Source organism: Somniosus microcephalus, chromosome 23 (assembly GCF_052327205.1).
Source record: "Somniosus microcephalus isolate GS21.2 chromosome 23, FLI_Smic_1.0, whole genome shotgun sequence".
Lineage (NCBI taxonomy): Eukaryota > Metazoa > Chordata > Chondrichthyes > Squaliformes > Somniosidae > Somniosus > Somniosus microcephalus.
In genome coordinates this window covers 8381471-8393434 of record NC_141009.1, presented here as the reverse complement: position 1 = coordinate 8393434, position 11964 = coordinate 8381471, and the positions used below count along the sequence as shown (strand labels likewise).

General features: G+C 46.6%; 1 protein-coding gene across 1 annotated transcript in view; it reads left to right on the top strand.

The window, feature by feature from the left end:
• The first annotated feature begins 5211 nt into the window (after window positions 1-5211).
• Window positions 5212-11964, top strand: part of pip5kl1 (phosphatidylinositol-4-phosphate 5-kinase-like 1) — a 170258-nt gene continuing 163505 nt past the window's right edge. The window contains exon 1 of the mRNA XM_085965341.1: window positions 5212-5756. Within this exon, the coding sequence (XP_085821467.1) occupies window positions 5745-5756 (12 nt within the window). The 5' untranslated portion in view covers window positions 5212-5744. The remainder of the gene's footprint in view (window positions 5757-11964) is intronic.

Below are 11964 nucleotides of genomic sequence, written 5' to 3'. Positions count from 1 at the left end.
CCAGAGCGTGGAGCCAAGGGCAGTGAAGGCACGGCCGCCATTGGCGGGGCAAAGTGAGGGCGGGGTGCGAGGAGTCGGAGGAGCGGAAAGTTTATGGAGTGGCTGCGGAGCTCGAGATGGTTACCGAGATAGGAAGGGGGGGAGACCATGAAGGGATTTAAACACGAGGATGATCATTTTAAATTGGCGGCGTTGCGGGGGGGGTGGTGGGGGGAAGGAGCGGGAGCCAATGTAGATCGGCGAGCACAGGGGTGATGGATGGGTGAGTGGGACTTGACGCGGGACAGGATAACTGAAGAACTGACGTTTACAGAGTTTGCAGGCTGGGAGGTCGGCCAGGAGAGCAATGGGGTTTGAAAAGTATCTCCTTCTTTATCTCTCCATTTAACCAATACAAACATATAGCAGATTGTAAGATTTGTAGCAATGGAAATTGTTAAAATAAGATTGCTGACAAGCAGATGAGTTAAGCCAGCTGCGACTAAACCAGGAGCACTCCACGCATTTCTTCCACGTTTGCTTGAACAGCGTATTTGATTATTCAGATTTACATGCGGGTGGATTTGAATGTCTTAACACGCCACAGGTAAAATATAAGACAGATTCTGAAGAGACAAGAGAAAAAAAGAACACTCTGCCTTAATGCTGCCAGCTTTATGCTCTCCACTGGACGTGACTAAGGTTTCTTGCCTGCGATCGTTAGTGAGAGAGGTTAACAGAGTACGGTCTGGAAATAGGTATGAAAAAAGGTGATGAGAATGGTCTGCAAGGGCAAGGTTTGCATTGCGACTGTCGGACGATTTTATAACATGGAGCTTTGCGTTGGGGGCTGGATGGGTAACAAGAGCAGCAAGCTTTCCGCTTAATGTTTGGCTGTAGTTTAGAAACCAGAGTTTGAATGTTTTGCAGTAACCTTGGGACAATGGAAACTGTTTCCAGTGGCTGGAGGGTCGGATACCAGAGGACACAGATTTAAGGTAATTGACAAAAGAACCAGAGGGGAGATGAGGGGGATTTTTTTGTTTACGCAGCGAGAGCTGGAATGCGCTGCCTGAAAGGGCGCTGGAAGCAGATTCAATAGTAACTTTCGAAAGGGAATCGGAGAAATACTTGAAAGGAATAATTGGATAGCTCTTTCAAAGAGCCGACAGAGGCATGATGGGCCCAATGGCCTCCTCCTGTGCTGTAAGATTCTCAATTTTGGGTTTCGTACCTGACCTCCCAACTAATTGCCATCGACAGTGCCGGGAAACCAGGCGACGTCTGGTTGGGTTTCCAAATTCCACTTTGCATCAGAGCAGGAGAGTTAGAGCAGGTTGAGTTACAGCCACTGACAACATTCCCTCCGCCGATGTGACTCACAGCGCTAACTCCCTCAAGTCAGGAAGCTCAGGGCTTTTAGACTGAGTAGATTTTTTTTTTCCTGACAACTTTCGGTGTCTTTGTGTGGGAGCAGCGGAGCTGAATCCAGTTTAATTGCTGCTGAATGTTTAGAAGGGAAGATGGACTTGTTTTACTTGTGGTCACCAACCCCTCCAGGACTGCCCTGGAGTCTCCTGGAATTGAAGATTGATTCCCCAGGACGCTGGCCGCTGGCGACACCCGGGAGTAAAATCATCGAGGCATAAAGAACAATAATGTGTGTGGGTTTTTTTTTGTTGATAACCTTCCGTTTATTAGTTATAAAAAATATCGGAGATGTGAACAAAAGGCTGTTTGACCAGGTGGGGCGGGAGGCCACGTGAGGGGACCTCCAGGAATAGGCCCAACCAGAATTGGCAACCTCTAGTTTTACTCCCTGTTTTGTGCTGGTGATTGAAGTTGAATAGCCTGCAGATGCTCACCTGCGTGAGGTACTTGTGTAAATGTTTTTTACCGACGGTGTTATTTTTTTTTTAAGAAGTTGATTAACCGATTTTTTGCTCTAATATTGTGAGGGCGGGCGGCCATGTTGAAATCCCACCTCCCGGGCGGCCGGGTTATCTCTGCTTTGTACGTCACCATGATCATCTTTTCTTCAGGAAATCACGACGATTTAGTAATGCTCAGTGTCAGCCGTGGCTCAGTGGGCGGCACCCTCGCCTCTGAATCAGAAGGTTTGTGGGTTCAAGTCCCACTTCAGAGACTTGAGCACAAAAATCCAGGCTGACACTCCAGTGCAGTGCTGAGGGAGTGCCGCACTGTCGGAGGTGCCGTCTTTCAGATGAGACGTTAAACCAAGGCCTCGACTGCTTTCTCAGGTGGGTGTAAAAGATCTCATGGCACTATTTCGAAGAAGAGCAGGGGAGTTCTCCCCAGTGTCCATGCCAATATTTATCCCTCAACCAACACCTAAAAGCAGATTATCTGGTCATTGCTGTTTGTGGGAGCTTGCTGTGTGCAAATTGGCTGCTGTATTTCCTACATTAAATCAGTGACTGCACTTCAACAAAAGCAAAATACTGCGGATGCTGGAAATCTGAAATAAAACCAGAAAATGCTGGAAACACTCGGCAGGCCAGGCAGCATCTGTGGAGAGAGAAACAGAGTTAACGTTTCAGGTTGATGACCTTTCATCAGAACAGACCCCAGTAAATGAACTTCAGTGATGTGGAGAGACTGCAGAAGCTGGGATTGTTCTCCTTAGAGCAGAGAAGGTTAAGGGGAGATTTACTAGAGGCGTTCAAAATCATGAAGGGTTTTGATAGAGTAAATAAGGAGAAACTGTTTCCACTGGAATCAGTAACCAGAGGACACAGATTTAAGGTAATGTGCAAAAGAACCAGGGGGGAGATGAGGATTGTTTTTACGCAGCGAGTTGTTGTGATCTGGAACGCGCTGCCTGAAAGGGCGGTGGAAGCAGATTCAATAATAACTTTCAAAAGGGAATTGGATAAATACCTGAAGGGAAAAAATTTACAGGGCTCTGGGGAAAGGGCAGGGGGGGAGTGACCCTGGCATGATACAACAACAACAACAACTGGTATTTATATAGCGCCTTTAACTTAATAAAACGTCCCAAGGTGCTTCACAGGAGTATTATAAGACACCGAGCCACATAAGGAGAAATTAGGGCAGGTGACCAAAAGCTTGGTCAAAGAGGTAGGTTTTAAAGAGCATCTTAAAGGAGGAAAGAGAAGTAGAGAGGCGGAGAGGTTTAGAATCATAGAATCATAGAAAGTTACAGCACGGAAGGAGGCCATTTCGGCCCATCGTGTCCGCGCCGGCCAACAAAGAGCTATCCAGCCTGATCCCACTTCCCAGCTCTTGGTCCGTAGCCCTGCAGGTTACAGCATCCCAAGTGCACATCCAAGTACTTTTTAAATGTGGTTAGGGTTCCTGCCTCTACCACCCTTTCAGGCAGTGAGTTCCAGACCCCCACCACCCTCTGGGTGAAGAAATTTCCCCTCAAATCCCCTCTAAACCTTCCACCAATTACTTTAAATCTGTGCCCCCTGATTTTTGACCCCTCTGCTAAGGAAAATAGGTCCTTTCTATCCACTTTATCTATGCCCCTCATAATTTTATATACCTCAATAAGGTCTCCCCTCAGCCTCCTCTGTTCCAAGGAAAAAAGACCCAGCCTATCCAGTCTTTCCTCATAGCTAAGATTCTCTACTCCCAGCAACATCCTTGTAAATCTCCTCTGTACCCTCTCTAGTGCAATCACATCTTTCCTGTAATGTGGTGACCAGAACTGCACGCAGTACTCTAGCTGAGGCCTAACTAGTGTTTTATACAGTTGAAGCATAACCCCCCCTGCTCTTGTATTCTGTGCCACGGCTAATAAAGGCAAGCATTCCGTATGCCTTCTTAACCACCTTATCTACCTGGCCTGCTACTTTCAGGGATCTGTGGACATGCACTCCAAGGTCCCTTTGTTCCTCTACACTACTCAGTGTCCTACCATTTAATGTGTATTCCCTTTCCTTGTTAGCCCTTCCCAAATGCATTACCTCACACTTCTCCGGATTGAATTCCATTTGCCACTGTTCTGCCCACCTGACCAATTTATTGATATCTTCCTGCAGTCTACAGCTTCCTTCTTCAGTATCAACCACACAGCCGATTTTAGTATCATCTGCAAATTTCTTAATCATACCCCCTATATTCAAGTTTAGATCATTGATATATACCACAAAAAGCAAGGGACCTAGTACTGAGCCCTGTGGAACCCCACTGGAAACAGCCTTCCAGTCACAAAAACACCCATCAACCATTACCCTCTGCTTCCTGTCTCCGAGCCAGTTTTGAATCCAACTTGACACTTTGCCCTGGATCCCATGGGCTTTTAACTTTGTGACCAGTCTGCCATGTGGAACCTTATCAAAAGCCTTGCCAAAGTCCATATACATTACATCAAACGCTCATCTACCCTCCTTGTTACCTCTTCAAAAAATTCAATCAAGTTTGTCAAACACGACCTTCCCTTAACAAATCCGTGCTGACTATCCTTGATTAATCTGTGTCTTTCTAAATGAAGATTTGGGCAGGGAATTCCAGAGCTTGGGGCCCAGGCAACAGAAGGCCTGGTCACCGATTGCTGAACGATTAAAATCAGAGATGCTCAAGAGCTGAGAATTAGAGGAGCGCAGATATCTCGGGGGGGATGTGGGGCTGAAGGAGATTACAGAGGCAGGGAGGGGACGAGGCCGCGGAGGGATTTGAAAACAAGGATGAGAATTTTGAAATCGAGGCGCTGCTTAACCAGGAGCCAATGTAGGTCAGCGAGCACAGAGGTGATGGGTGAACGGGACTTGGTGCGAGATGGGCCGAACGTCCTCCCTCCGTGCTGTGTCATTGCATGATTCTGTAAAAGCGCTTTGGGACGCCCTGAGGTTGTGAAAAGCGCTATATAAATGCGAGTTCTTTCTTTCTATTGACCCTGTTTCACAAGATGTACTGCCCCCCAACCCTGTCTCACAGTCTCAGCTGCAGAGCGGAACAAGGAACTGGCAGAAAGGATTTCCAAACCCTGCAGTCAGAAGCACACCTGCCACTTTTGGCGTCAATTGTTGTGCTGTAAGGGTATTTTTCTGCCGGGTGTTTTTGTTAAAAGACACCTGCAGCACTGAAAGAAGGAGGTGTTTGAAGTTACCTGGCAACTGATTGTTTATGAGCCAGTGTGTGATTCTGGGGCGGATCCGGAGTCAGCTGCAATGCTGTCAATATTAATCCTGCTGATTTGGAGCTTTTTTAAAAAAAAATTCTGGTACAGTCTGAAAACACTGCCCCCGCTTTGCACCAGCCCATTGTTGGAAAGTGGCAGCAATGGTTATTTTTTTTATAATATGAAAAGGTTTTGTAATTGAGGGAAAAAGGGGAGGGTCATCATTTGAAGGGTTTAATTAGAGGTTGTGTGGACATCTGCATCCAAAGCAGGCTGTGAAATCTGGCCACCCCCTCCCTGGCCAGGAAGGTTGAGCCCACAGGCTCTCTATCTCTATCTCTCTCTCTCTCTAGCAGGCGAGCCAGTGATGGACTTGCTGGGGTTTGTGAGGTTCCGCCGTGTCCTGGAGCTGCATTGAGCGCCCAGTCTGTCCGGGGGGAGGCTCTGTGTGTGTTGAGGACATCCAAACCTCGGGAGGGACTGCCTAGCGAGGAGGAGGATGCCAGAGAGAGAGAGAGTGAGTGAGTGAATGTGGTGATCAGCTCGACCTAGCCCCAGGGAACCTCCCCCCCCCCCCCCAAAAAAAAGCAATAGCTGGGTAGATCCGATCAGAGCACAGGGAAGTCAGAGTGCTTGCTGTCAACGTCCTTGCATTATGGCCGAGGAGGTGAGTAACAGCTAGGGCAATCTGTCCAATATCTCGGCATGCTCGAAGGGATTACTGCTGTGCTTTATCTCATTTTTAAAAACTTTATTTTTCAGTATTCAATAAGAATGAATGGGATTTTTGTAACCCCAAAACTTACACACACCTTTCACTTGAGAGCGGCGGGGCAGGAATCTGTTGACTTGCAGATTCCAGGAAACTGATCGATTGATTCCTGGATTTTTTTTTGCTCCAACTCTCGCTTTGCAGATGTTGGGAATTGTATTTGCGGGCGATCGAAACAGTCTCCCATTGCCAAAGCTGCAATGCGCAGTTAAAACCGCAAAAAAAACTTTTTTGTGTTCAAAAAAATATAGACTAAATTTCAGCAGTAATCCATCAATCAGCGACAGCAGCGTCCACAGGGGCAAACAGTGACATTGGGAGTTAATGCTGTTGATTAAAAGATGTCTCTGCTGGTACTTTGATGACCCTATAGCTTCTGAAATTTTAATTTGTGCAGAATTTAAGGTAGGATGTTAGTATAATTACATCGAATTTACAGCACAGAAACTGGCCATTCGGCCCATCAGGTCCGTGCTGGTGTTTATGCTCCACACCAGCCTCCTCCCACCCCTCTTCCTCTCACCCCATCACCATATCCTTCTATTCCTTTCTCCCTCATGTGTTTATCCAGCTTCCCCTTAAATGCATCTATTCTATTCACCTCAACCACTCCCTGTGGTAGCGAGTTCCACATTCTCACCGCTCTCTGGGTAAAGAAGTTTCTCCTGAATTCCCGAGGTTGCTGTAAGGAACTATAAGGAGGGGGGGGAAGGGATTTTTCAAAAATAAAATAATTTAAAGAGTTGAGCTATGCGGTTCTTTTTGCAATCCATTCGCTGAGCTCCCGTCAAAGGCTGAGTGGATAAGTGCCACTGAACTATATAGACCAGGGCGGTCTCAGGTTAGATCACCTGTGTGCACTGAGATAGCGGAAATCAGCGGCAGCAGTATTTGAGCTGGTAAACGTGAGCTCATCCAAAACTCTGCTGCCCCCGTGTCCTAACTCGCACCAAGTCCCGTTCGCCCATCACCCCCCACCCCCCCAATGCCTGTGCTCGCTGACCTACATTGGCTCCCGGTCCGGCCACACCCCGATTTAAAAATTCTGCTGGTAATCCTTCTCGCTCATCCCCAACATGTGCCGGAACAGTGCAAATACGGGTCGTGCAAACATCCTCATCTCAAAGCCCTGCCGCAGATAACAGAAGGAGAATCTGAGCCCACTGAGTTTTAAAGTTCTCATCCTTGTTTTCAAATCCCTCCCTATCTCTGTAACCTCCTCCAGCCCTACAACCCTCCGAGATCTCTGCGCTCCTTCAATTCTGGCCTCCTGCGCATCCCCGATTTTAATCGCTCCACCATTGGCGGCCGTGCCTTCTGTTGCCTTGGCCCTAAGCTCTGGAATTCTCTCCCTAAAGCTCTCTGCCTCTCTACCTCTCCCTCCTCCTTTAAGATACTGCTTAAAATCTACCTCTTTGACCAAGCTTTTGGTCACCTGTCCTAATATCTCCTTGCATGGCTCGGTGTCAATTTCTGTTTGATAATGCTCCTGTGGAGGGCCTTGGAACGTATTCCTAGGTTAAAGGGCACTATAGAAATGCAAGTTGTTGTTGTAAACTTGGCTTCATTGCCTCTGGGCTCTTGATCACTATCCAGCGATTGGCCCTGGAAGGTGCAGAGTGTGTGGACACTGGGTGGGACTGGGTCAGGGTCTGTGGTCAACTAGCCTGCTGACGCTCGTTGTCCAGGCTCAGTCACAACCACTCGGGTGAGATATTGGAGGTCTATCAGCGTCTGTACCCCAGAAAGAGCAATGTGTGCAGGAGAAAAGGGGTGAAAATTGAGGGGGTGGGGGGGGAGGTGGGGGGAGAAGGGAGGACCTTCCCCCCCCAATTCAGTGGATACAGAACAGTCGTTCCCATAGAAAACGCAAAGGTTCCTAGTAAGAGATTTCTTGTATTGCCCCGTTCTGTCCAAATTGAACAGGTATTCCCAGGGCATGCTCAAGCACAATGCCTGTATGTATTCTCGATGTTGGCTTCAACCCCCACCTTGCAGTAACTTGGCCCCAATCTCCACCCCATTCCCACCTGCATCAGGAAGACCGTTCATGTAAGGTCGTGTATACTATCATTGGACTTCAGTACTGCGATTGTTTAACACACTAAGCCCAGAAAAGCTGAAAAATGTACAGAATGTAGCAGTGACCTCCCCCCTTCAACTAATAGGCCATCATCAAACAGAGGAAAGGGAGAGAATGTTTACGTCACTCTATAAACTCCGATCTCTGTCACTCGTGCATGCACCAGAAGGAACTGTGCTCTGTATTGGAAGTTCATAGAATCGTAGAATCATACCACACAGAAGGAGGCCATTCGGCCCATCGTGCCTGCGCCGGCTCTTTGAAAGAGCTCTCCAATTAGTCCCACTTCCCCGCTCTTTCCCCGTAGCCCTGCAAACTTTCCCCCTTCAAGTATTTATCAGATTCCCTTTTAAAAGTTATTATTGAATCTGCTTCCACCGCCCTTTCAGGCAGCGCATTCCAGATCACAACAAGAGGTTTTCAATGAGCAGAGGCTTGAGTAGTAGAGCTTGATGGCCATGATTGAATCTCAGCCTCGACTGATGTTCAAGTTGGACACTTCCTGGCCAGGTTGGTAAATGAACAAACTCGGAAGAAGAAAAATCCATTCCCATCCACAAAAAAACTCACAGAATCTCACGGGATCCCAATGTGGCAATAATGGTGGGTAGAGAGAAATCCATCCTTCCCTTGTTGGCTGGAGAAGGAAAGAAGGGTCAAAAAAAGGGAGTCAAAATATGTTCAAAGATAAAATATGTCAGTCTACAGAAGGGCATATGGATGTGCAATGGAGTGATAGGGCGTGGGTTTGTGTCTGCAGTCCCTTGCACTGTGAGTGACTGAACTGTACCTTTGTGGGGAATTACATAGAATGTACAGCACAGAAAGAGGCCATTCGGCCCAACAGGTCCGTGCCGGTGTTTATGCTCCACACGAGCCTCTTCCCACCCCTCTTCAACTCACCCTATCAGCATATCCTTCTATTCCTTTCTCCCTCATGTGCTTATCTAGCTTCCCCTTAAATGTATTAAATGCTCAGGCTAACATTCCCAGCATCGAAGCTCTGACCACGCTCAATCAGCTCTGATGGACGGGTCACATTGTCCGCATGCCCGATACGAGACTCCCAAAACAAGTGCTCTACTCGGAGCTCCGGCACGGCAAGAGAGCCTCAGGTGGGCAGAGGAAACACTTCAAGGACACCCTCAAAGCCTCCTTGAAAAAGTGTAACATCCCCATCGACACCTGGGAATCCCTGGCCCAAGGCCGCACAAAGTGGAGGAGAAGCATCCGAGAAGGCGCCGAACACCTCGAGTCTCTTCGCTGGGAGCAAGCGGAAGCCAAGCACAAAAAGCGGAAGGAGCGCACGTCAACCCAAGCACCCCACCCACCCGCCCCTTCAACCACCGTCTGCCCCACCTGTGACAGAGACTGTAGGTCCCGCATTGGACTCATCGGTCATTTTTAATGTGGAAGCAAGTCATCCTCTGTTCCGAGGGACTGCCTAAGAAGAAGAAGAAGTTTATCTATGCTATTTGCCTCAACCACTTCCTGTGGTAGCGAGTTCCACATTCTCACCACTCTTTGGGTAAAGAAGTGTCTCCTGAATACCCGATTGAATTTAATAGTAACTACTTATGGGCCCTAGTTTTAGTCTCCCCCACAATCCTAGAATCATAGAATGGTTACAGCACAGAAGGAGGCCATTCAGCCCCTCGAGCCCGTGCCGGCTCTCTCCAAGAGTACTTCAGCTCACCCCACTCTCCCGTCCTTTCCCCGTAGCCCTGCAAATTGTTTTCCTTCAGGAACTTATCCAATTCCCTTTTAAAAGCCAAGTGGGAACATCTTCTCTACGTCTACCCTATCAAACTCTTTCATGATCTTAAAGACCTCTATTGGGTCACCCCTCAGCCTTCTCTTCTCCAGAGTAAAGAGCCCCAGCCTGTTTAGTCTTTGCTTGTAGTTAACCTCTCAGTTCTGGTATCAGCCTTGTGAATTCTTCTTTGCACCTTCTTCCAGTGCCTCGATATCCATTTGGTAATATGGAGACCAGAACTGTGCACGTGGAAACTGGGTGCCGGCCCCTGGGGAATCAATTCAATTCAATTCAATTCAAATCGCTTTATTGGCATGACAAGGTACATCTTATGTTGCCAAAGCATCGAAAAACATTCATGGTTGAACACATAAATACAGATCTATCCATACAGTGTATAAACAGATATATCCCTGAGTGTATAAATATACATTCATATAATTTGTATATACTCTTCTTATATTTAGTGGTTGTCCCTCTGTTTATGGCAAGCTGTAACATAGTGTGCCGCTAAGGTTACACAATTTCTCTCTTCCCGTAGTAGGTATGGGAGTTTTTGGTCGTCATTCAAATTTCTGAACTCCGGGCATATTTTTGTGAATTTTGGGTAGAAATTCTCCCTTATGCCCTGATATTTTCTACAAGCTGTGAGGAAGTGCATCTCTGTCTCCATCACTCCCTGACTGCAGTGAGAGCATATCCTGTCCTCTCTTGGTAGCTGGGTCTGCCTGTGTCTACCTTTTTCAATCGCCAGGCTATGTTCACTAAGTCTGTACATTGTCAAGGTTTTTCTCAGTTTGCTATCCTTTACCATGGTCAGGTAATCAGCCATGTTGTATTGTCTGTTTAAGGCCAAGTAGCAATTGAGTTTGTTTTGGGTTTTTGTTGTTTCTGCCCAATATGACAGATATTTTTCCTTTTGATTAGTGACGATTGTGTTGGGTCGAATTCTTTGTGTTACGCTGTCACTGTCCTGGGGCTGGTTATTGTTAGTAGTGTTAGTAGTTACTTCACTGAGTCCCAGGACTAGTTGACTGAGGGTATTCTTCTTTATGGTCCTCTCTTGGCATTTCAGGGCTTCGTAATGATAGCAGTGGGGGTTGCTCATTTTTAGGTGTTTCCAAAATTTGGTGGCTCTTTTTTGGATAGTGATTATTAATGGATATTGGCCTAGTTCTGCCCTGCATGCATTGTTTACGGTTTTCCTTTGAGTCCGGAGGATACTTTTACAGAATTCTGCATGTAGGATCTCAATTGGGTGTTTGTCCCATTTTGCAAATTCTTGTTGTGTTAGCGGTCCCCACACCCTCACTGCCATAGAGTGCAATTGGTTCAATTACTGATTTAAAAATTTTGAGCCAAATGCTAATTGGGATTTCTATTTGGATTGATTTTTTAATGGCATAGAAAGCCCTTCTTGCTTTCTCTTTCAGTTCATTCACAGCCAGGTGAAAATTTCCCGTAGAACTGATTTTTAAGCCCAAGTATGTGTAGTTAGTGGTTTGTTCAATTTTGGTTGTTCCTAGTGTGAAATTTATTTTGGGTCCCTGATGTCTGGATCTTTGCTGGAACACAAGGACTTTGGTTTTTTTGGGATTTATTGTCAGGGCCCAGGTCTGGCAGAATGACTCCAGCAGATCCAGGTTCTGCTGTAGACCCTCCTTAGTTGGTGACAGCAGAACCAGGTCATGAAGAATTTAACCTTGGATTCATATAGGGTGAGGCCGGGTGCTGTAGATTGTTCAAGTAGTTTTGCCAATTCATTTATGTAAATATTAAAGAGTGTCGGTGAGATGGGCGAGCCCTGCGTCACCCCCCGCCCTGTGGAAGTATTTTGTTTGTCTCCAATTTTAACTGCACATTTATTGTTTGTATACATTGATTTAATTACATCATATGTTTTTCCCCTACCCCGCTTTCGATAAGTTTCAGGAATAGACCGTCGTGCAGATGGAATCGAAAGCCTTCTGGAAATCTATAAAGCATGTGTAGATTTTGCTTTTGTTTTGATGAACATGTTTGTCAATTAGGGTGTGTAGGGTGAAGACATGATCTGATGTTCTATAGTTTGGTAGGAATCCAATTTGGCTTTTACTCAAGACATTGTGCTCCTCAAGGAAGTTTATAAGTCTTTTGTTTATGATACTACAGAATACCTTCCCAGGTTACTGTTTACACAGATGCCTCGATAGTTATTTGGGTTGACTTTGTCCCCACTTTTGTATATCGGGCGTTATGAGTCCTTTGTTCCAGATATCAGGGAA